At 30.1% G+C, this 27,454-nt stretch overlaps 1 protein-coding gene across 3 annotated transcripts in view; it reads left to right on the top strand.

Moving 5' to 3' along the window:
• Window positions 1-27,454, top strand: part of LOC127287511 (uncharacterized) — a 404,468-nt gene that overhangs the window by 330,155 nt on the left and 46,859 nt on the right. For all 3 annotated transcript variants that reach the window (XM_051314503.1, XM_051314508.1, XM_051314514.1), the window contains 2 exons: window positions 1,652-2,015; window positions 18,826-19,004. In XM_051314503.1, coding sequence (XP_051170460.1) covers window positions 1,652-2,015; window positions 18,826-19,004 — 543 coding nt within the window. The remainder of the gene's footprint in view (window positions 1-1,651; window positions 2,016-18,825; window positions 19,005-27,454) is intronic.

The following is a 27,454-nucleotide window of genomic DNA, read 5'->3' as shown; positions in this document are numbered from 1 at the left end:
CTATCACAGGTTCTCCGTGCAGATATTTTATACGTAGACCGCTCTCCCCTTCCTTCACCCGTTCCGTCATCGATTTTAGTGCATTTTTGTACTGCGAGACTTGCATAGGTGTCTTGTCCCACGACAGAATGAGATTCTTCGGTAGGAATTCCGGTAAGGCAGTGTTGGTTTGCTTCAAACTTCTGAATGCTGATAACACTTTTTTGACGTGTGTTTTGTCCGTGAGTGTAACTCTCAGCGGTCGGAGCCGTGGAGACATCTGTTGACGTTTACCACATATGGATTGAAACGTTTGAACAATAATTATTTGATTTAATTATTTGGATCTTAAAGCCTATGAAAATCACCAACACAATATATAATATAGTTAGAAAATAAAAATTAGTAAAGTCATTTGAAAAATTAAAATTTTACTATAGGAAACTCAAATGACAATTTTTATTAAGAATTTTAGAAATATCATTATAAAATGATTACGTTAATTGCTTCAATATTTTCATATTTTGGTATAGCCGCTACAAAAATTTCCGAAAAGAAGGTTGAGGAAGAGGGGCCCAAGGCACCTGTACTTAAAAGTTCACATAACGAGTAGTAATTAATTTTTAAAAGAAAAATCATTTCTCAAAATTTGCTAATAAAGTTTTAAATATTTACTCAATTCACTAACTAATTAAATTAGGAGTACTGGTTTTTTAGATTATCAAGAATTTTATAAGAAATCATAAGAAATTCATTATCATTGTTACTTTAAAAAATGACCTCTTAAACGTTAGTTTAAGTTAGTTATTGTTTTCTTATGAATATTAAAAAATAATAGCGCATATAATTTAAACTAATAAATGAAGCATAATAATGAAGTATATAAGGAAATTTTCTACCTTCGTGAAACATGTATATAATATAAGTGTGTGCGTTGCAATATTCTGCGTTTATGTATGTGCGTATTTTCGATAAGTTAGGTAGGGATATATGTTATGAAAATCAAAGCGAACCTGCGTGCATGTGTAGTTGTGTATATAAACCATACCTGCATCCTCTACTACAATAGAGAACAATTAACAGCAATGACCCAATCCTTCGACAGGTAGCAAATGATGAAAAATTTTTTCTTTTATTTTAACGTCGTTTTCAATTTTTCGTATAGTATAGTAAACTTTCCTATACTATAAAAGGCAGATTTTTCTCTCCGTGTTGAATAAAATTTTTAATTTTACAAAAAAACTGTTTGTTTGATCAACCAAACATTTTTGTTGACCTAAGAAAAAAAATTTGGTTGAGCTAATTAAAAATACTCAACCAAACATTTTTGTTATGCCAACAAAAAACACTCAACCAAATTTTTTGGTTGACTCAAACATTTAGTTTGGTTGCTTAAATACCAACAAAATTTTTTTGTTGGCCCAACCAAATTTTGGTTGCTCTGACTAAACATTTTTCTCAGTGTTAAAATAGCTCGTTATATACGATTTAAAAAAATTACTACTTAAACCTCAGAAAAAACTTTTGTACATAAAAATCTGAAGTACCAGAACTTTCCGGTAAAATTGAGTTCAAACGACCCTAGTTAATTACAAGAAGAATTAAATTTATAAAATTAAAACTAATTTTCAATAGTGTGTGCTATAAGTCTTAATTTATTTTCATTTTACAGATGTCCTGTTGATAACTTCGTTTTTCCTGGTTTGGACCGTTTGAGAGATGGAGATAGTTTGGAAGCACGATTTAATGCTTTTAAAATCCCTGAATCAAATTTTTTGGTTTTCGAAGCAACAGTTCGCACTTGTTCAAATGGATGTCAACCCGCCTATTGTTCTTCTAGCAGTGGAGCTGGAAGAAACGAACCATCTTTTGGAAGGAAACGAAGAGATTTAGATTCCAAAAATACTATTAATAAAAACATTACTGAAGAAAATTTTGCAATGTTAACAATAGCAGAAAATGATATTAATAATCAAAATATATCATTCGAATCAATTGAAGAAGGTGATGAAGAGTACGTCCGAGAGATGATCGAGGTAAACTATTTTTTATTAATTACAACACATTCATATAATTATTTTACCAAGATATAAAATCATGATACATAATTTTATAACTAATTTAGACAAAATAATTATATAAATAATAAAACTATTAACGTAGTAAAAGGGTCATTGTACTGCACACGCTGTATCGATTGAACAAATGAAGCAAATTATTTGCTGAACATATATGATAGGTACACATATGAGTCATTCCCTGTAAAAATTGACAGCAAGAGTAAAGTTCTAAGATTATCCTTATACTTTGCTAATTTGTTGTCATCTATTAAAGTAACAAAACTTTAAAATATAAATAAATTCACAAACAAAAATTGTATAAAGTAGTGACGGTTAAAATATTGCATTTTTAAGTGTAATTGTCTTTTTCAAATCCATGTAACTTCTACAAAATTTTACGGATTCTACTTTTTTAATTGGGTATTTTAATGATTTCTTATGTACTTTTTAATACGAAAAAAACTTCTCAAAAAATGTTTATCCCTATTTTTTTAAATTTCCATTAAGGTCCCATTTTTATATTTACATTCTTTATTGGAAAAAATCTCAGCTTTCTAATGAAAATAATGAAACAAAATTTAAAAGGGCAAATTGGGTTCAAAATTAAAAATATGGATTAGTTTTAATAAAAAGAGTGAAATGGTATTTCAATAGTCAAAGATTTAATATCTATAGATAACACAATGAGAATGTAAACAGGAAAAAGAATAGAAAGCGAAGGAAGATATAAATTCAAATAGAAAAAATCGGACAAGTGCGAGTTACACTCGCATTAAAACCGAGGGTTCCGTACCCCTAATCCTAAAATTTGAGGGGTTTAAAGTGTGAAGGCCGATGAAAAAATTCCAATTTTGCTTAATTTTTCTTGTAATGTGAGCATGGAAATACATATCATAAGTTTTTAAAATTTTTTTAATTTTTTTATCATTTAACATTTTAAATTTTATAATTTTTTTTAGATTTCACCAAATAATAAAAATATCAACAAATAAAAAATGTCAAAAGATAAAAAAAATAGCAAATGGTAAAAAAAAAAATGGCAAAAATGGCAAATTATAAAGAATGGCAAAACACTACAAAAAAATATAGCAAGCACAATTGGAGTTCTCGCTATATTTTTTTTGTAATCTACACGTAAAAATACGTAAAAGTGTATAAATTTGAAACTCTTTAGATAAAATATTCTTCGTTTTTTGGGGAAAAATCATGATTTTTATCGAAAATTATCAATTTTTCCTTGAAAACACTATGATAATTAACTTCAATCGTTCTGGCTACATTTTTTTGTAATCTGCACGTAAAAATACGTAATAAAGTATAAATTTGTATCCCTTAGGATAAAATTTTCTTCTTTTTTTATTCGAAAAATCCATGTTTTTTTCTAAAAATATGAGTTCTCCTTAAAAACAATATGAACATCAACTCCAATTGTGCTCGCTATATTTTTCCTGTAATCTACACGCAAAAATACGTAAGTATACCAAATATGAACTGCCTTCGTCAAATATTGTGTACGCTAGGAGGATTAATCGCTTTTTTTCAAAATTTTTGATTTTTCCTTGACAACGCTATGTAAATTAATCCGAATCATGTTCGCTATATTTTTCCTGAAATTTTCACGTAAAAATACATAAGTGTACCAAATTTGAGCTCTCTATGTAAAAAGATGTGGCAACCAGGGGGGGGTACATAGTCATTTTTAGGGATTTTTCGTAAAAATTCATGGTTTTTCCTTGACAACGCTATGATAATTATTTCCTATGAGATTCGCTATATTTTTCCTGTAATCTACACGCCAAAATACATAAGTATACCAAATTTCAGCCCTCTAGATAAATTCGTGTGGCCGCTAGGGGGGGGGTACATGCCTTGCTTCACTAGTCTCATTAATAGGGTTCCCCCTTCGGGTACGGAACCCTAAAAATTATTAATTTAATTTAAATTTAAAGATATTTTTTAATAGAATAAAGAATTTTTATAAATTATTATTAAACAAATAAAACAAAAAGTTGATCCTGCTGCTTGATGTTGACCATGTTTCATAGACACAAAGAATATCCTTGTACCCAAAACGCTTTTTAAGATCCACAATGTTGGAGTAACCATGGACATTCCAGAAAAATATTTTACTGACAACAGATGACTTCGAGTGAGAAGCTTTCGAATTCCCCCCCGAATATCCCCCCACCACACTAGCAGGACTTGACACAGGGCGGGACTATTGCTATGTAACCGTAGACTGAGGGGGGGGGGGGGTAGCGAAATTTGATTCGCGTCCCCACCCGTCAAGAAGTGCTTCAAACGTTTCGCCTGCTTATCATCCTGCACTTCTTTCTTGGGAGGACGACCCCTCTTATTTGGCGTTGATGTAGGTGTATTGCAAATTTTTGCAACCGGATTACCTGCTGGCTGAGTAGATGAATTAATGAAACGTGTGACATATTCATCAAGCTCGTTAAGTTTCACCGTGACATTATTAACAATCAAAGATGTGTTCCTCAGCCGTTAATGGGTAGAGCAAGCGGCGACTTGGCGATAATCTTAAACCGTAAATTTTATTCGTCATCGCTTCTTGGTAGTACTCGGGAATTTATTATTGTAAAGGTAAATTCTCTTGACCCTTCCTTTTTACTCTGTGCGGTTTACCTCCCTCCTTTCACTGATCTGTCAAATTTTATATCCACTTTTGGTCCCCTCTTATCCACGATTCGTGAGTCATTTCCTCAACTCCCACTTTTTTTGGGTGGTGATTTTAATTGCATAATTGCAGACTTCAATTACCTTGATGCAAATGTTTTTAATGAGAACGTTAATTTGTCTAATGCCAGAATTTCAAATGATAAAGTTTTTAATAATAAAGGTCGAGACCTCTTGTATTTTATGGAACAAAATGAACTTTTTGTCTGCAATGGTAGATCTTTATCGGACTCTCCAGCAGGTTTTACGTTTTGCGGCCCATGCGGAAGTAGCGTGATCGATCTTTTGTGGTGCTCTTTGGATTGTGCGGATTTTATTGTTGATTTTAAGGTTGACCATTGGATCACTTTCCAATATTTGTTTCTCTTCACAGGGAATTTACTAATTTGTCTAATGAACCGGTTGTAAAAATAGAAACTAAATTGGTGTTTAACCTTAATGAAATTGATAATTTTAAAAATAATATGAGATGGAGAAATGAGATAGCGATTGAAGAGTCGGATGTTGATCTCTTGAGTGAAAATTTAACCTCCATAATCAGAGATGTCGCTGATAATTTAAATTTAAAAAAAACTTTTTCAATCAAATCGGGCATCATTGACAGGTGTAAACCATGGTATGATTCGGACTGTTATCTCGCAAAAAAGAACCTTAAGCTGTATTACTCTAAAACAAAAGCGATTACTTGTGTCCCGCTGGATCGGGAAAATTATAGAGCTTGTTTGCGTTTATATAAGAGCCTCTTGAAGCGGAAGAAAAAAGATTACGATATGCATATTGTGAATGAGTTGTCGGTTTTAAACGTTCTGGAACGTTGTAAATAAATATCGTAGAAAACCATTGAGCAACAATGTTATAGACACTCAATCTTGGTATGTCTACCTTACTAATTGTTTTCCGCCGGTGATTCCGGAGGACATTTTGTTGTTGCACTCCTCTCATCCCCTACTGGGCGGTTATATCTCTCATGAAGAATCATGCGCAGTCTTAAGAAATGTAAGTTATCCAAGGCATCTGGGATTGACGGAATTGATTATAGTTTCTATAAATATTTGCCGGAAAACTGGTTAATTTATTTGGAGGAATTATTTAATAGAATTTTATCTTTGGAAACTGTACCAAAAAGTTGGGGACAACTAACTACTTGTATGTTATTCAAAAAGGGGGATCTGTCATCTGTTGATAACTATAGACCTATATCTTTACTTAATTGTTTGGTTAAAATTTTCACATGAATTCTCTCTGACCGTTTAACTTGTTGGGCTGAGAACAGCAACATTATTCCGGAATTTCAAGCGGGATTTGTTTACACTGGAATCATTGATTAAGTTGCATCTTAGGCACCCGAATTCTGCTGTATATGCGGTTTTCGTAGACTTTAAAGGCGCGTTTCCTTCAATTGTGCATAATTTACTGTGGTATAAAATAAAAAAGCTTGGTATTAGTAGTAAGTTAATTAATGTTATTAGAGATTTTTACGGAAAAGCATTTGCCTGCGTGAAGAATAGTGGAGAGTACATTGATTTTGTTAAAGTTACATTAGGCGTTCTACAGGGTGATGTCCTGAGCCCGCTCTTGTTCTCTCTTTTCATTCAAGATCTTGAAAGTTTTTTACTGGAGCAAGGTTGCCGTGGTCTTTCAGTGAACAGTTTTTTAGAAATCCTTGTATTAGCTTACGTGGATGACCTGGTCCTAGTGTCGGATACTCCGACTGAACTATTACGGAAATTGAATGCGCTATCGCTTTACTGTAAAAAAATCATCTGATTATTAATACTAGTAAAACTAAAATTGTTATATTTCATAAAGGTAGTAACAACTCGGTCAAGCGTTTTAAATCATTTAAAATGGAGAATAGTAGTATACAGGTTGTTAAGGAATATGTATATTTGGGTGTCACTTTTTCATCCTATTGTTCATTTAAAGTTGCTTCTCAATGTTTTATTAGTTCTGCGAATTCGTCAATCGGTGCAGCAATGCGTATAATTTATGGTACCAAAACAGATTCCTGGTCGTCCTTTACGAAGCTCTTTACGAGTCTAGTAAAAATCACGTTGATATACACGATTCAAATTTGGGGCCTGGGACATGTGGATATTCTCGAAAGTGTTTGTCAGGACTTTTTTAAGAATTTATTATTCTTACCGCAAACTACTGCTGCTTACGCGGTCCGTCTTGAAACGGGCACTCTCCCAGTTTCATATCTGATTCTTGACAGAGCTTTGGTATGGATAAGGAAGATAAATGACATGTCTAATTCTAGGTATCCCAAATTATGCCTTTTACGACTGATGGAATTGGCAAAGGTGTCGGACGGCCGTTCCTCGTTGAATTGGTTTGCTAAATGAAGACACTTTTTTGAGGTGTGTAACCTAAATGAGTGGTGGTCCTCCTACACCCTTGAGGACCTTTCTTCTGGTGTGGAAGCGATTCGGGATACCTATAAACAATTCCTTATACGTAGGAACACAATAGCAAGATCTCAATCAAGTAGTCTTCAGATTTGGCCGCATCTCACACTTAATAGTGGATCGCAGCCATATCTATATGCAAATCTTGACTTGGAATCCAAAAGAGCTTTTGCGCAAATTCGACTCCTTAATTACTTTTCAAAGTCTCTTTATTATAATAGATCTAAACTTTCTTTACCATCCACGGATCATTGCATATTCTGCAATTCCTTTCGAGAGGATCTGCACCATCTCTTAGTCGTATGCCCGAAATACTTTTCAATTAAGGTTAAATATTTTAAGGATCTAACTGAGGATGTCGTCAAGGAGTCTTTTTGGTGTAATGTTCTCTCGTCTTTGGATGTCTCGGTTATTAATGCTTTTATCGCTATGTTTGTTGAGATGTTGAATGTACGAAGTTGCTGAACAGTCTGTGGTCGTTTATAGTTATTTATTGATCTGTACTATTTTATTTGATTCAACTGTTTTATGTATGTATACTCTTCTATGTCTCAAACTGGACTTTGTATATATGGGCTATTTTTGTCTAATAAAGTATAATATATATTAAACAAATAAATTTTATTTTACATTTTTTAAATATTTAAGGAATAAAATAATAAAAATTATTTTTAGTTTATTGCTAAAATTAATAATAATATGATAAAATTATGTTTTATATTAAAGTAAAAATTATTTAAAAATTAATGGTAAAAGTTAAATAATCCTAAAATTGTTATTTTTTGAGAAATTAAAGAGGTTTGGAAATAAAATTCAGTTAAAGAAAAATGATTGACAGATAGACAATGGCATTGTTCTCGGCAAGCGTTAGAAGCGGAATTAGGAAAAGAAAAATCGCTCTGTCTTTTGCAATATGATTTCTACTTAAAAATATATCTTGCGAAAATTCCAAATAGAGGGAGAAATTGGCGGTAACTTTTGTCTATAATTTTCGTAATCCGCGCACCAAAATACGTTAGTATACCTACAAGTACCAAATTTCACTGTACTTCTGATATGCACTGTTTCTGCATCATTTTTAACTTTTTTATTAGTTTTTTTGATTTTTCTTAAAAAATAATCACTTTTGGTAAAAAAATGTATACAACAAAAAAAATTGATCCAAAAATAAAAAAAAATTTGTGTTTTTTGAGACCTACAGATTTTGTCTTCAACATTTTTCGAATTTTTGCGTTTTTTACGAGTTAATTGCAAAAAACCACAATTTTATGGTTTTGACTTACCTAAGTTCTACCCAGCTGGATCGAATCTAAGTCGAATTTGGGTAATTATCAAAAAAACTTTTAATTGATAAAAATTTTAAAAAATAAGTATTGGGAAAGTAAATAAACATTTATAGAGTTAATTTTTGCAAAAATTTCAATTATTAAAGTGATAAATTATAAATAATCACTTGATATGTGTAAGTGGTACGTATCTGTATTTTTTAAATCATAGTTTTCACCATATTTTCAAGAAATTAGTGTAAACTGTGTGAAAAAATAATTTATATTTAATAGAAATTTCAAATTTTATTAAATTATTTTATTATTCAAGGAGCACAGTTCATAATAATCATTGCAATTTAATTAAAAAATAACAGTTTTCTTAAAAGTGACAAGAACTCTATTACAGTACAATGTCGGTAAGTGTCGGGTTTGATAAGTGTCGGATCTCGATATGTGTCGGACTTTTTCCACGCCTATAATCTTGATAAGTGTCGGGTGCCTTTCTCCTACTTTTTGCGTGCGCATCAAAAACCAGCGCCGTATAAAAACGTTTTCAAATATGGACATTAATAAAATAAAAATAATGTTTTTAATTATGAATTTGAAGTAGGTAAATTGAATTTTAATCTAATTATAAATTAAGTTATTATTTAATCTTTTATATCCGAGAAGAATTATACATAATAGATTAATAAGCATTAGAAGACACCGTGATACGGCACTGTCTGCCGCCCCACCACAACTCAAGGGGCGATCCGACACTTACCAAATGTTGTGGTCCCGACCACCCGACACTTACCGAAATTGTACTGTACCGTGGATGTCCCAGTTACCGTCCACCTAAGACCTAGTTTCCGTCCAGTTTAATTTTCAAAATAACATTTATAAAAAAATTATTTTCTTTTTTTTGTTTACTTAAACTAATAAGTCGATTGTGTGCCAAAAGGAATAAATTATTGTTAAAAAATAATTTAAATTACTATACGAGATATTTGTAAAATGGACGGAAACTGGGACATGGACGGTAACTGGTACATCCACGGTATACCGACCACACACAGAAAAAGTGCGCAAATATAAATGTGCATGATCTTCTAGCACGCAAATTCTAATTGTATTTTACAACTTTTTAATATTTTTCCCAATTTCACTTCTAAATTTATTAAGAAAATATTGTTTTACAATACTATGTATATAAAATTCATACAATATCATATAATAATTAAAAATACTAATAAAAAATGTACATATCTTAAGAAAAATATGAAAAACTTTTTTTAATTTTTTACTAATAATTACCAATCTCTCAAAGTTCAGGGCCAAACACGAAAGAGATCGCTCTGTTTGTTTATTACAATTTAAAACCTAGTAGAGTGAATCTCTCGAAAAGGACAAATGCTGAATTAAGAAAAAAAAGTTCAAAACCACTGTTATGACTATTGCTATGTGTAGAAAAGGACCTAAATAAGTCTCTAAAATAAGTTCTTACGATCTTTATAAACATTATTGTTTAAAAACTAATTGTTTAATATTTTGTCGCCGACACAATGACCGAATCCGTTTAAATCTTGTTACTGCGAAACTGAAAATATTTCTGACACTTATTGTTTTCATTTCTTTCATGATGTTGTGTACTGATCAAAACAACATCGTCACTGTAAACACTTTTGAATTCTTCAATTCTTAATTATCATTTTTTTTCTTTACTTTATTATATTTGTAACCGGTCATGGAGGGGAGTTTACTTTGCGAACAAAACTGATTTAATTGTAGGAAAAAATATTTGACAAATATTCTGTTTTACACTTTTAAATCAGTTATATATAATGTAATTAGTAGATGTTACTAGACAAAAGATGTTTTCATATTGCAGTATGAATGCAATAATTCTTTTTTAAATAAAACTTACTTCGCGAACGGTAACGGAGGGGAGTTTTTACACTACACGGAGAGAAATCTGCTGCGATTTGCGCATGAGCAAGTCCAAAGGAATATAGCATGGACACTTCCAAGCAAAAACCATAAGATTCCATCTGAATATCAGGTGAGACTCATACAATAATACCTCGCTCACTTAGGATTTTTGCTTGAAAGCGTCTGTTACTATATTCCTAAGGACATGCTCATGCGTAAATCGCACCAGATTTCTCTCCGTGTATATAAACATGATTATATTCAATTATTTAAAATTTTCAATTTTTTTTATAAAATCTTATTAAATCCTATTGATTTTTATAGTTAGGCCCGCAACATTTTCATTTATTATAATTATTTATTAAAAATAATGTCATGAACGTGATATTTGTCCTTTTTGTGAGAATGACCAAGTAGCATTAATTACTTTTTATCTACACTGTATAATTCAAAAATTTCTCAATTAAATTTAAAAATTGTATTAATTATACTATCAGAAAGTAGTTGAATGACCCAAGAATCCATTTAGTAGAATGTGATTTTGTAGTTGTTTTAGAATTTGTAGTTGATTTAACTAAATTTTGAAGTAAAATGTGAGGAAGAAAGAAATTATTTTTATAAATATTATTCAAAAGAGTAAAATTAAATACACACAGAGTTAAAATAAGTACAAAAGTAGTTACTTTAAGAGGGAAGCTTAACATAATCGACCTGTTTTGAAAAATTTATAAGAAACAACTAATAGTCTTTATTAAAATGCGTTAAATTAAATTATACAAATAGGTAAGGTTTAAAGGTATTAGAATAAGTTTTTTATCGAGCAAAAAAAAGAGAATGGCATCACTGCAGCTGTTCAAACTTAGTTCCTTAATTTTGCGCCGTGGATTGGCCAGGTCTTTGTAATTAACGAAAATCAACAAACCAAATTATTTTAATAAAATAAGTTATTCCGCTTCGAACTAATTTCAATTGAGTGAAAGAAAAAATTAATTGAAAATTTAAGAACATTAAAAAGAGAACTTTAAAGTAAATGCATTTTTAAAGCAATAAACGAATTTATTATATGAGGTTTCGCCCTCATGTTTTTATTCCTTAAAATTTTTTGTATGATTGATGTAAGTGAAATTTTTGGTTTTTATAAATTAAACTAGCAACTTTTTCGTCCGCAAGCGGCCGACTACGTTGCTCGTGTGCATTAACCATATCTTTATTCACTTCTTTTTTTTCAAAAAATTTAATATTAGAAATTTAAAAAAAATTTCTTCATATTAAATCTACCATCCAAGGAGCACGGAATATTGCTTGAATGTCAAGGTGATATCAAGCGGGAATATTTTTGTGACATTCAGGCGATATCATAATGTCCGCTTCATGGGGACATTCTACGGTGATATTCTTGTGAAATTCGCGTGATATTTGTATGGTACTGAGGGAATATTCCCGTGAAATTCACGCAATATTAAGAAAATATTCCTGGGATATTAAGGGAATATCCCTGTGATATTGAGACAATATTCCTGTAATTTAGAAAATTCTAAAATGTTGTTTATTTTGAATATTTAATTAAACAAATAAATCAATGAAAAAAAATTGAAATTTTGTTAGAATTTTATAAATTATCTTATTAATATCACTGGAATATTCCCTCAATATCAGAGGAATAATTCACTCAATATCACATAAATTTCACGGGAATATTCCCTCAATATCATACGAATCACACGTGAATATCACCGAGGAATGTCCCCGTGAAGACATTATGATATCGCCTGAATGTCACAGGAATATTCCCACTTGATATCAATGTTACATTCAACCAACATTCCGTGCTACTTGGGCGCTTAACTTTACTTTTCCCTTATGACAGCAACTACTAAATAATCTATGTGACGGTCTCTCACACAGAAAATGTAACGCATAACAAAACTTACATTCTACATTCATCAAACCTAAATAATTCTGTGGAACCTTACTTTCATTGAAAACTTTAAGACATTATTGCATCTCCTACACTTTTTTATTTCGGTTATCGTTTTCACATGCCAAATTCTTTTCTTGACGCACTTTCTTTTCATCTTGAGTTTCCATTGATATTTTTCTTTCCTACATGCCAAATTTTTATCCTTGTGTATTTTCTTTTCATCTTTAGTTTCTATAGATAATTTCTTTTTTTGCAGGTCAAATTTTTTTTGCGCTCTTTCTTTTGTATTTCTGTTTCTGTTTCATTACGATTACGTTTTCTCAATCTACCATTCTCTTGTCTAATTATTTTGCCTTCCCTTTTCTTTAATTCCTAGAATTATCTTTTTATCAATTTCTTCACTCAGAAAATACTTCATTTCTGAATATTCAAGTGGTGAAATTTTGTTCATATTATTATTAGTTGTACGAATTATTTTCTCTTCACTAGTGTCATTTAGAGAATGTTTAATTTCTAAATATTGTGTTAATAGAACTCTGTTAATATTATTTCTGGGAAAAGTATTAAAACAGAACAAGGGTTCAAAATATTATTTTTAAGTTCCTGAGCTCGATTTATGAAAAGACGATTCCAATCATTCTCTATTATCGAATTCCTATTGTGAGACGTTCTTATTGACGGAAAATGATTTAAGCGATTATTTTCAAACATTGACTTTAAATGGTTTCTCATTCTGTTATTATCAGTTTCATAATTTACGCTGTTTGACATTACGTTAAAAAATATAGATGTTGCAAATGCTATTCCATATACTCCACACTCAACACTACCAAAAGGTTGTTGATCAACAACTACAAAAACTACTGTTGGTTTAAAAGGGAACAATCTAATTAAATATTTCATTTGATGCACATTTAAACACCCCTCATTAAGGCTATAAAAGTATAAGTACTTTGCATATTGAAAAAAGAATTGGAATCTTTTTTTAATAAATCTTCAAATTTGTAGATATGCATGTCATTTAACAATTTATTTCTATTTTTAACAATTTTTAAATCTTCATCACTCAAAATAACATACTGTTTTATGTTGGCCATAGTATACTTCGTTTAATTTTATTTTTGATTCATGAAAATCTAAATATCTTTAATCCTCTCGCTCACTCTCTCCAATATAACAAATTTTGCCATTTATTAAATATAACCAATTTTGCCTTTAATTCAATATAACAAATTTTGCCTTTTATCCAATACAACTACCAATATCCAATAGAATGAGAGAACTATGAATGAGTAACTACTGATCAGCCAATAAGTGCAAAAGGACACTCTTATATGATTAATCAGTAGTTCATTACAGATACCATATATACATTTATATACACTTGTATTAAAACCCCGGATTAATTACCACAAAAATCCAACCCTTGGACAATAGAACCTTTGTTAAATAATCAATGAGAATTAACTCTGAGGACCCAGGTAATAATTTCTTTTCTCCCATTTATTACATGGAAAAATACCCTTAGACAATAGAACCTTTGTTGATAAGGATTAACTCTGAGAACTTAGGTAATAATTTTTAAATTTTTTTTATTAAAATTTTCAGGGACTCTAATACAGGTATGCACACATATATATATATATATATATTTATTTTTATTTTCAAAACAAAAAGGAAAAAGATTAAGATTTTAGACAAAGATATTCTTATGCCATTTTGAATTGTCTAGATAGAGAAACGCAATGTTAAACGAAGAAGTACTTATGTTATATTCCTTGGTGTAAGAAAGAAAGGTATGCGTTACCTATTTAGTTTTAGACTTTCTTTATAGTTTTTTTTTCACGTGATAAAGACAGAAAGAAATTATTACCTGGGTCCTCAGAGTTATTAATTAATCCTCTTTAAAAGATTGCAGGTCAAGTGAACCCTCATTTGCAAAATAAAGATATATCTTTCTCTCTCCATAACTTGTTCTTTTTCTCTGTCACCGAAAACCCAGCAGGGGTCCGGACGGAATGAATGAATGGACGGAATGAAGGAATGGACAGAATGAAGGAATGAATTCAAAGATTATTATAGTTAATTTCATTTTCTTAAAGTACTTTGACTTTAAGAATAACATTATCATCACGGCTTTCGCGTTTCACGCTCGAAAATTAGAAACATACAATAGGAAATGTATAGGGCCTGCATTAACCCATTAATTAAATTTTTACAGGTACTTTGAGACTCTATCAAATGGCGTACTAAAAGAACCGAAAAATTTTAAATAAAAAATTTAAATGCATTAAAAAAAAATTTTTTTTATAATTTTTGTTCAGTTTTTATAATTTTTTCGAATCTTATCCATTCTAAATGCTAAAAATATCGCGTCAAAAATGTTTGGATCCGCCAATTTAAATTTTAAAAAACTGATTTCAGAATCATAATGAGCGACCTATAAAACCAAGAAGTAGAAATATTCATTTAAATTTGCTAAAAAGATTCCAATCATCAAAATTTAATGAAAAAAATACAAATTCTTTTTACGCTAAGAAGTGGAAATAAATGGCTGGACTTAAAAAGAAGGTGTAAATTCAGATGTTCATTACATGAACATTTTGCTTCCTCTTTACGATCAGCAAAAAAATTTGCTTCCTCGTAAAGAAAGCATTAACATTGAAATAAACATACATAAATAATATAATAATATAAACATTTGAGAATATAAAATTTTTCAGCTAAAATATGAATTTTTGATTTTTTAACTTTCATTAATTCTTTAAATTTAAATCAAATGTATACTTTATATATCAATCGATTCGATTTAATGAAAGGAATAAAAATATTTCTTCTATACACTTGAATTTTAAAATACACAAAATTTTATGGCTAAAATAAGAATTTTTGATTTCTTAACTATCATTAATTCTTTAAATTTAAATCAAACTTATGCTTTATATATGCCAATCGATTTGTCTTGACGAAGGAATACGATTTTATCATATATCACCTTAAATTTCACTATTTAAAAATTTTTTCGATTAAAAAATTTTTTTTGGAAAAAAGACGATAAAATTTTTTTCTGGGGTATTTTTTAAAATCCTTTGGTCAATTTTGAGATATTAATGTGATAAATAAGCCTACCAAATTTCACTCAAATCCATTAAAACCTGTTAAAGATATCGTGTTCACAAAAAGTGGGTCCACACATGCATACACACACACACACACATACATTCCGACAATTGCTCAGGATCTCATATAACATGTTTCTATATAGAGAAAAATTTGTTTTAGCCATTTTGAAAATTTTTATAAACGAAAAGCTTCCTCCACGAGGAAGCAAAAAATTTGAGTTGATTTTGATTTTATGTTACTCAGATGTTATTCTAATAAGTATCTAAGTCAGAAATAATATTTATTCGATTTGTATTTTGAAGATTTTCTTCTATTCGATATTGCTTCATCCACTATAAATTCAATTTTTTGTATTTTTTTATTTTAAAAAATTTGTAACATTTTTATTGTAGCCTCCATTGAAAAGTGTTAGACGGAAAAAAATTTAATTTTGGGAGTAATTTAAGGGAAAATTAAAAAAAAAATTAATTAAATTTCAAATTTGAAAAAAATTGAATTTTTTGAAAATTCAAATTTTGAATAATTTTTAAAATTTTGGGCAGATTAGTCTGTTCAACTAACTCAGGCTTCGTTTTTACATGTTGAAAGAGTATACTAAATTTTAAAGCGATTCGTTAAGATTTGTCTCAAAACGTGGAGATTCACTGTATTTAGAAAAAAGTCAAAATCGACCAAAATGAATACTTTCTCATTTATGATGAGAAGGTAAAAAATTTTTTTAAATAATTATTTTTGGAGTGCTAAATTCACGTCTGCACCGCACTTTTTTTTAAAAATTCGAAAATTGAAAGATAATTCATTTCTAAGTATTTTAACGAATTGCGCGAATATAAATGCCCATGATCTTCTGGCGGAAAAATTCAAATTGTTAATTACAACTATCTCATTATTATTTTAATTTCATTAAGTAAATTTATTTGATTAACCATAAAAGATAATCAATTTATAAAAATTTCTTCAGAAATTCTGAAAAAGGTGCACACAGATATATGGCACAACAATCAAGTAATGTCGATTTAAAAAATTAAATATTTTCTCAATTTAAAATTTTTTACACCACGAGCAGACATTTTTCTTTTTGTAAAGAGGAGGAGTTCAAATATTAATTTTTAAAGCAAAAAAACTACACTTTTTATTTAGGGGATGGGACTAAATAGTGTCAAAATAAAAAATTTCTTTTTTTTTATTTTTGACCACACGAATAGGAATCTTCCTTTCTGTAAAAGGGAGGAGTTTAATTCTTAATTTCTATTGGCAAAAAATCTCCATTTCTTATTAAGGGGATGGAAGTAAATATTGTAAAAACTAAAAAAATGAATTGTTCTTATCACTTTAATAATTGAAATTTTTGAGAAAATTAACTCTATAAATGTTCATTTATCCTCACAATACTTATTTTTAAAACTTTTTGTCAATTAAAAGCTATTTTTTGATACTTACCTAAATTCGACTTAGATTCGCCCCAGCTGGGTCGAACTTAGGTAAATAAAATCCGCCAAGGTGCTAAATTAAAAGCATTATTTACATTATGTTAATTATTAATAAAAATTAATCTGTACACTACTTTTAATATAAAACAATAGGGTCAGTGTTACGAACCCAAGAAATTGTTATTAAAAATTAATAAACGGTAAAATCGAATTAATTTAAAATAGTGATCCTTTGAGATAAATCCAATTTTTTTGAGGTTAGAGGAGGCACCAAGTTGCCAGAATTTTCATAAGATAAAAGTAAATGCGCAAAAAAGAAAAGAAAATCTTAATCAATCCTGTTTAATTTGTATGGGGTCGTTTATCCAATTTAAATGACGTATCTGCCAAGCCTTGTACGTGTGTGTAAAAAAATTTGAAATTTAGAATTTTGACCAATGGCAAAACAACAATAAAATTCAACACTTTTTTTTAATACACTATTTATTAGAAAAATTATTTTTAAAAAGTTACTATTAATAAAGTAATCTCACTCATAAGGAGTGAGACACAAATAAAGAAAACAATGAAGAAGGTTATCATGCGTAAAAATATTAGCGGAACGATACATTTATGTTTTCTTACTCACCACACTCCTTATAATTACCGATGAGTTGCACAATTTTATTATCGCTCCTCATCGGGCAAAACGAAAACTAACACACAAAAAAATAGTTCTTGTATATATAATTTTTATTTTTATGCACTTTTGGCAAGGTAGCGCGCGAAAAAGCACTTTTACGGGTCCGACGGGCTCGAGCGGCACAGGCACCACGCGTGCGGACTGGCCGGTTCGAAAACAAAAATTTGAAAATTTAAGATTTCTTAAATTGCCCGAATTTTTCCCGAACTCGCCTTCCGATAAACTTCACCGTCGTGAAGTGTTAAATTTTATTTTTCGTCCACTCAAAGTTTGGTCACTATCTCGTAGTGGACCTTCAAAATTGGTACCGGTTCGCAGACGGGCTAGTCCCGGCGTCTTGTATCACTTTTATACCCAGGTGAAACGATTCTACGGAATTCCGTAAAAATTATATACGGAATTCCGCAAAATTTTTGAAAGAAGTTCTTTTGTAATTTTGCGAATTTTTTATAAGAATTACACACATAATCTCTATACAGAATTGCACAATATTTTTTTTGGAATTGCACAAAATTTTTGTTAGAATTTCACAACTGTACACTGAAAAAAATTTAGCCGAAATCCTCAACTACCTTTAGTTAACTGACTTGAAAGTAGTAAAAGTAACTACTTTTTTGGTTATTTTAACTATGTGCGTGTAGTCAATTTAACTATTTTTTATGGAGTTAAGAATTAGTAGTTAATTGTACTTAATAAAAGTAGTTAAATCAACTTCAAAAATTAGAACAATTACAAAATCTCCTTGACCCAACTAAATTCTTAGTTCTTTTAACTACTTTTTAATAGTCCGTACAACTTTTAAATTCAGTTAAGGACCTATTGAACTATGCAGGGTAGTTAACAAGTAGTCAAATCTACTAGTTTTTTTATTGAGTGTATTTTTTACTGATTTTTTGTAATTTTAAAATAACTGCTTGTGGATACACTGAAAAAAATTAGTCGAGAAATTCAACTACCGTTAGTTAGTTGACTGAATTTTGTGCAATTCTGTATGGAATTCTTTCAAAAAACTTCGCAAAATTACGAAAGGAATACTTTCAAAATTTTGCGGAATTCCGTATAGAATTTTTGCGGAATTCCGGATGGAATTTCCGTGGAGTGATTTTCGTAGAATCGTTTTAGATTATCCCAACATACCCAAATATTAATTAAATTAGGATATAATTCATTCATTTGAATTAATTATCTAGTTGTGTTTTTATCAGAGATAAATCTATTAAAGTTTAATGAAAATTTAACAATTTATTGAAAAAATTATAATAAATTGTTTAAAAATTACGTAAATTAATTTAATAATGTAGCAAAGAGAAATGATAATCTGCTTTCTTAATGATTTACAGGTGTTTGCTTCAAGAAATGATTTAGATGGAGAAAAAGAGAATATTTTAATTGACCAACAAATTAATGCTTTGGAAAAAATTTGTCTATCATCGAATGAATATTTTGCCTTCATTACTGCTGTCATAACTCTTGTTGCTGTTTTATTTGCTGCATTAATTTTGCACATATTAATATGCAGGTAAAAATAAAATTTTTATATTTGTAAATTACATCTTGCAAACCGAAAGCATCTTAATGTGTAAGTAGTTATAAAAATACGTTTTGTACTAATGCATTTGATATGAAGTAATATCGTCTACCAATCTTCCATATATAATGGAAAGTATATATTTAGAATGAAAAGAAGATAATAATTTAACATAATTCTTATAAAAATTATATTATATTTTCTTAAAGTTATAATAAAAAATTTTAGTTTTATTTTCTTCAGGGGTTAGTACCACATCTTCTTTCAAAATAATCGATTTTCTAAAAACTGCAGATTCTTGTAGTAGGAACTATTATTACTACGGAAACTATTATTTTGATTGGAAACTTTTGCAATATATCGAAAAACGGGATTCAATGTAAAAGACACGCACCCAGGCAGCTTACTGACAAAATCAAATAGGTTAACACTGTTAGGTTACAATAATATTGTCAAAATAAATTGCAACTAGATTGGCAGTACTTCATTAAAGGTAAAATATTTTTCAAAAGTCCTAATATTATTCTTAAAAATTAATATTTAAATAATAATTATTAATATATTTTTTAAATATATGGGCATATCTCTAGAACTTTTAAACTTTATGTTATCTCTCATTATGATACCTTAAGAATTTTTTTAATAAAACTTCAATACCATAATTTGACCAATTATAGGGCTTTTTAAATGTATCATGCGTTATATAATTTTTTTAATTATGTAGGAAATGACGAACGTAAGTTAAAGTGGTGAAATCGACAGTTTCTAGTGTGTGATATTGACTGTTTTTTTTAGTTTATAGACTGTAACTTTTTTAACGAAACATTGTGTGTCTTGTGGCTTGCAATAGAAGTAGGTGGGAGTGTAAAGAACTAAAAAATCCATGAAACAATGATGTGCCTCAAATTGAATAAAAACTATGTAGCTTCAAACTTGCGAGACAACTTTTTCAAAATTTCTACAAGTTAGCAGTTAAACTGATATAACTTTTTTAACGAAGGTTTTTGAGTAACGGCACAACGGGATTATATTATCTACCTAATAAGAAGTAATTTGAACCCATACAGGAATGTGTGCCTCCTTTACACAAAGAATGCAATGACTTCAAACATTAAATTTTAAAACGTAACTCAAATCAAAATACCACATATTTGAAAAGCACATGTTGAATTTTGCTTCTAAATGCTCCCAACTCATTGTAATCTCTTCTCATGCATTATAAAAGTATACAGAAAAATAGTTAACCTTTGCACACTTCATTAAAACTGTATAATTAATAATGAATATAAACCTAAACTGTCCGACGCATAGTTTGTGAAGAAATGTAAGTATTAACTAATAGATGTGTTTAAATCTGGCTGATATTTCTCACTCGAAGGTTTTTGGGGTCGCTGCGACTACTAATCTGAATTTTAAATTTTCCAAAATTCAAAATGTCGAATCCAATATGGCGGATGACTTTTAAAAAAATTGATGCAATTGGCCTGAAATTCGTTACTCGGGGGTTTTTTGCGTCGCTGACTACGAATCTGAACTTAGTTTTACAAAATTCAAAATGGCGGATGCAATATGGCGGATGACTTTTTACAAAATTGATCCCATTGGCCTAAAATTTGTTACTCGGGGGTTTATGGGGTCGCTGATTACGAATCTGAACTTAATTTTTCAAAATTCAAAATGGTAGATCCAAAATTGCAAACAAAATTTTTTAAAAAATTTTTAAAAAATTAAATTTTAAAAAATTCAAAAATTGTTATAAACTACATTATAAACTACATTTATGGCAATGGGCCATAAAATTTTCGAAACTGTAGCATTAAATCATTTTAAAGGTGGTAGCGACCCAAAAAACCCCCGAGTAACAAATTTCAGACAAATTCGATAAAATTTTTTAAAAGTCGTCCGCCATATTGGATCCGCCATTTTGAATTTTGAAAAACTAACGTCGCATTTGTAATCAGCGACCAAAAAAATCCGCGAGTATCAAATTTCAGTCAGTTTTAAACACATCTAGAGATTTTGGGCAGGTTTTTTGCAATAAGGCCCACTGTGATGCGTAACAATGTGTAAAAATGAGTTACGCAAATTTTTTTATAGTATTTGATCAATACTGAAGACAATAAAATTTGTTTCACGAATGTGCCCTGAAAAAAAATTAATTTTTCTAATATCTCAAAGTTTAAAAGTTCTAGAGATATGCCCATATTTTAAATATATATTTCACATCGTTCTTTCACTGGATGCAGAAAATTCTTTCATTAGACAATTTGTTCTTTCACTGGTGAAATAGGTATGTTTTACTTATTAATTAAAATTTTAATTAACATCTTATATTTATGAAAATTAAATATGACCTTCGCATTCTACACTTAATTAGCTATCGAAAAAAAATTGGTAAAGAAATTTTCAATAACTGCATTCAAAAATAATAAATGATAAAAGTATGCATTTCCTTAAATGTTCTTTCACTGGTGCCGTTACCCTAAATCGGTTTTATTATGCATTAGAGATTTAAAGGAGTCCTTGAAGGCTAGCCATTCTTCATATCGACCATTGAAAGTCGGAAGCGCGGCTTGTGGTAATTTTACCTTACGTTTCGTTTGATTTTTCGAGAGGGATTGATTAACTTCTGATACGCGATCCGAATTAATATGTCTTTGATCACTTTCACGGGCTGAAATAAGGAGATTTTGGTCCTGGACAACTATTTCGAGATATTGATCTGGAATCGCGTAACGCTCAAGAACAAGATCAATATGTGGTGTTTCGGTATCTAAAATTTCAATTTCATCTTGTATTTCATCAAATTTTTTAAAAACACTTTTTAATTTTCGCAAATGTAATTCTAATTTGACCGGGTCTGGTTCTTCTTCACGATATTTAATTAAAAAACTATTTAAATGAGAAATTTAAACTTGAGTTGTGATCTTTTTTCTATTTAAAAGATTGAGACCCTCGCTTCCCATCGTGTCGATAAGAATTTAAATGAATTATATGTATAATTTAGAAAGAGCTCATCGTTTGTTTAGAATGATTCAAGCCCACGACAATGCCTCGATTGCAAAAAATGCGCCACTACGTTGGAAATTTGCTAGAAGCCTTGAAAATCCGGCTCGAAGGACCAATTTTTATGTCTGATGTTTCAATACTTAGGATTTCACTTACACAATAAAAAGAAAACAATAGAAACAAAACTTGTAGTTTTTAATTATTTGAATTTTATTTTATATATACTTATGTTGTTTCAAGGAAGAAGGTCGGCGAACTGTCTGAACGCGGGACATAGATCCCCCTCTTTCTTATCGTAGAAGGAGGTAGAGAGGGAAAAGGTTTCTTATACAAATTCGCGCGCTCCTTGCCGGAAAACAAGGACGACAAACAAAACAAACATTTTCAATAATACTTAATATTACACAGCTTAACAAACAAGGAGGGGGTCCTTTATGTTTATTTCATAAACATTATGCTTCCTCATTGTGTGAAACAAAAAATTCGCTTCCTCGTGAAGGAAGCAATGAATTTGTCCAATTCAATTGATTGATTTAAAAAATTTCGAGTTAAAAATGTTTTAAATTAATTAAATTTTTTGAAAAATAAAGAAAATTTTAATTAATTTTGAGTGTAACATAAACTTTATATATACGAATCGATTCGTTTTAATGCAAGGAATACAATTATTTTATTCATCAACTTGTATTTAAAAAAAACACAAAATTTTTTAGCTAAAATATGAATTTTTGATTTTTCAATTTTTATTAATTCTCAAATTTTAAATATAATCTATACTTTATATATACCAACCAATTCGTTTCAATGCAGGGAATAAAATTATTTCATATATAAACATGAATTTAAATAAACACATCATTTTTTAGCTAAAATTAGAATTTTTTAACTTTCTTTAATTCTTTAAATTTCAATCAAATCTATACTTTATATATGGGGCATTTCATTTGAAAACGATCAGTCATGACTTAGATTTTTTTAATATTTCGTTTTTTTGTATTGTTTGGGGACTTAAATAAGTGTGCAAAATTTTAATTAAAAATCTTAAGTTTTTTTCAAGTTATTTACATTAACAAATTTAAGATACTTTTTTTCCTTTTCGCTATAACTTTTTCATTTTTCTTTGTACAGAAAAGTGTTTTAAATGTTTTTTCTCCAAAAATTATTGAATTTTAAGAAAATGATTTTTATTTTTAATATTTTATAATTTTTATATTATTTATTTAAAAAAAAATTTTTTTATTAATGTTTAAACCTGTTATCGGGCTAATTTCGATCTAAAAAAAATCATGAATATTCTTCAATATTATACAAATTACATATTAAAATTTGGTGAATGCATTATGTTTTGTTCTCGAGAAATTTTTTTTTGAAATTTACCGTGCATGGCTCTAGCGGTCGCATCGGTCAACGCTTGGGTTAGATCCCATGCTGCGCGCCGATAGAGCCATGCACGGTAAATTTCAAAAAAAAATTTTCTAGAGAACTAAACATAATGCATTCACCAAATTTTAATATGTAATTTGTATAATATTGAAGAATATTCATGATTTTTTTTAGATCGAAATTAGCCCGATAACAGGTTTAAACATTAATAAAAAAAAATTTTTTTTAAATAAATAATATAAGAATTATAAAATATTAAAAATAAAAATCATTTTCTTAAAATTCAACAATTTTTGAAGAAAAAACATTTAAAACACTTTTCTGTACAAAGAAAAATGAAAAAGTTATAGCGAAAAGGAAAAAAAGTATCTTAAATTTGTTAATGTAAATAACTTGAAAAAAACTTAAGATTTTTAATTAAAATTTTGCACACTTATTTAAGTCCCCAAACAATACAAAAAAACGAAATATTAAAAAAATCTAAGTCATGACTGATCGTTTTCAAATGAAATGCCCCATATATCAATCGATTCATCTTGACATAAAGAAGACGATTATATTATATATTACCTTAAATTTTTCGATTTAAAAATTTTTTCAATTAAAAAAAAATTTTTGGAAAAAAGACGATAAAATTTTTTTCTGGGGTATTTTTTAAAATCCTTTGGTCAATTTTGAGATATTAATGTGATAAATAAGCCTACCAAATTTCACTCAAATCCATTAAAACCTGTTAAAGATATCGTGTTCACAAAAACGATCCACACACACACACACATACATACATCCGGACAATTGATCAGGATCTCATATAACATGTTTCTATATAGAGGAAAATTTGTTTTCACCATTTTTAAAAAGTTTATAAACGAAAGGACTACATAGCTTCCTCCACGAGGAAGCAAAAAATGAAAAATTTTTGCGTCCGAGTTTCTATAATGGTTTTTTATTTATTATGCACCAAAAGAAAGGAAGAATATTCATATTCTTTTTAAAGTTTGCTTTTGCAGTAGTTATGCTAATGATACTAGATTTTTTAATCTTTATAGTTAGAATAAGTCGATTTAATATATTAAAAATTTGAAACTAAGCGCGGGAAAAGGAAAGTATTTTTGCATTTACAAAGTACCTACAGATGGCTCTCGAGTCGCAAACATGTGGGATATTAGGTTAATATATTAATTATTTATAAAAGAAATAATTATAAGGTATCAGAAGGATTTCCCACTTATCGCGTGTTCAATAAATAATATTTATATTTTTATTATTTAATATCACTTTTATTGTTACTAATTAGATTTCCATACTTTTATGGAATAGAACAGCGACTCGACTATATAATACGACTGTACAGTTCGTTATGAGCAGATAAGCGCTGCTCACGCATCACTTTCACTTACACACCATTCACAGCTCTCCGCTACGCGCAACCAGTCTAAGGGTAAGATCACATTGTGGCAATTCCCCACATACTCCCCCCCAAGTGTCAACGATAATACAATAATCTTTGTTAAAAAAATTTTAAGAAAATAAACTAAACAATATTACACGTTAAAATGTATTACAACTTTTTTTAAAACTAAATTTGACTCGATGTTAAATATAATACTTATCGTTATCTCTTTTGAGATTTACAAAATTGTATCACAATTCTAAACATTTGTACATTTATCCTATATCTATCGTTAGTGCTAGTTATAATAAAAATAAAAGACTTTAAATTCGTAAAAAAATAAATTACATTAATTTTTCTTTAACGACGTATCAAATGTTACTGACTTCTTTTTATTCGAGTAAGTTCGTAGGACTGGTTTATTAATAAATAAATTCTCATCAATAATCGTAGGATTGAGAGCATTCGTAGCTAAAGGAACAGAATCGTCTCCCTTCCTTTTAAACGTAACTGAATGTGAAACATCAATATCCTCACGTGCAAAATAAGCAGGTTTTAAATTTTCTATAGACACCCTCTTTTTAACATTATTTATCTCAATTTCGAAAACACGATCTGAAATACGGTTAATTACCTTATAGGGACCAGAGTACGGACATTCCAAAGACTTCTTCAATCCAAATCCCTTTTTAAGAAAAACATGAGTACTATTATAAAGATCCTTGTGTAAAAAAATTTTGCGTTTATGACGATGAGTCACTGGAATTGGTTTAATTTTGAGCATATTTTCTCTGAATTCCTCTAAAAAAATTTGATGGTTTTGTGAAAAATCCTCCGGAAGGATGAATTCTCCCGGCAACCTCAAAACTGTCCCATAGAGGAATTCGGCCGGCGACGCACCAGAATCAAGAACGTTATTCCGCAAACCCATAAGAACAGTAGACAATGATCGTATCCAGGTCTCATTCGAGTGACACATTATTGCAGATTTAAAAACACGATGCCAACGTTCTATCATTCCGTTGGATGCGGGGTGATATGGCGTGGTTCTAATTCTCTCGCAACCTATTAATTGAAGAAGAGAGGTAAAGAGTCGAGACTCGAATTGAGAACCTTGATCAGTTGTAATTGTCTCTGGTGAGCCAAACCTCGACACCCAACCGTCGATAAATGCTCGATTTATTGTTAATGCTTCTACATCCTTAAGGGGAATGGCCTCCGGCCAACGTGAAAACCTGTCAATCATGGTTAGGCAATACCTAAAACCCTCACAAGTTGGAAGAGGACCAACAATATCAATATTAATATGTCTAAACCTACTCTCGGGAGCAATAAAGTAAGAAGGCTGAACAATGGCGTGTCTGGATACCTTAGATCTTTGGCAATCCAGACACTCCCTACACCATCTTGATACATCCCTATGCATAAGTGGCCACACATAGTTTTTACTCAAAATTTTATTCGAAACTTTAGCGCTCGGATGAGCTGGATTATGAATAAACTGAAACAACTCTCTACGAAGTGATTTAGGTACAAATGGACGCAGTGTCTCCCCCGAAAGATCGCATACTATGGTAGTATTACCCCAACGAATGCACTTAAGGCTAAGAGAACTACCCCCAACCGTCAAAAGAGATTTCAATTCTTCGTCGCTCTCTTGAGCTTTTGCTAGTTTATTCAGTTTACCATCGAATGCTAAGTAGACCGCATCAATACGAGATAGCGAATCTGCTACAACATTATCCTTTCCAGGCAAAAATTCGAACGAAGTTGTAAATTCCGATATAAATGATAACTGTCTAATTTGGCGAGGTGATGCCTTGTTTAATTTTTGGGAAAACGCGTAGGTCAATGGTTTATGGTCCGTCACCACTACAAAAGTTCTTCCCTCTAAAAAATGTTTGAAATGTCTAATTGCTTCAAAGACAGCGGTAAGTTCTCTGTCATAGGTGCTGTATCTTTGCTGCGCGGCTGAAAATCCACGGGAAAAGAAAGCCAGTGGTTTCCAGGAATCCGCCTGTCATTGCTCCAATACAGCACCCATTCCAGTGTCGGAAGCATCCGTTACTAACCTAATCGGAGCGTCGAGAGCAGGGTGGACCAACAATGTTGCATTGGCGACCGCTTCACGAATCTTAACGAATGCATCGTCTGTCTCGGTGTTCCAATCAATTTTTGTTTTATCATTTTTCTTCGAATTGTGAAGATATGCATTTAGAGGTTTTTGCATTTCTGCAGCATGTGGTAGACTTCTACGGTAGAAATTCACTAAACCCAAGAATCTACGCAATTCCACTATAGTTGTAGGCTTTGGGAAGTTCAAAATGGACTGAGTTTTTTCAACGGTAGGTCGAATACCATTTTTGTCCACCATATGACCAAGAAACTCGATTTCCTCCAAACCGAAAGAACATTTCTCAACATTTAATCTTAACGAAAATTTAGCTAGCAAAGAAAAAACAATACGGAGATGTTCCTCATGCTCCTCCAAACTGTTGGATGCGATGAGAATATCATCTATATATGTAAAAACGAAATTCAAATTTCCCAATATCTTGTTAAGAAATCTTTGAAATGTTTGAGCTGCATTACGCAGCCCGAACGTCATCACATGAAACTCAAACAGACCGAAAGGAGTACGCACAGCTGTCTTGGG

Source organism: Leptopilina boulardi, unplaced genomic scaffold (assembly GCF_019393585.1).
Source record: "Leptopilina boulardi isolate dan_hultmark-lab unplaced genomic scaffold, ZJU_Lbou_2.1 LbouV2_122, whole genome shotgun sequence".
Taxonomy (NCBI): domain Eukaryota; kingdom Metazoa; phylum Arthropoda; class Insecta; order Hymenoptera; family Figitidae; genus Leptopilina; species Leptopilina boulardi.
This window is presented reverse-complemented; position numbering and strand designations above follow the sequence as displayed.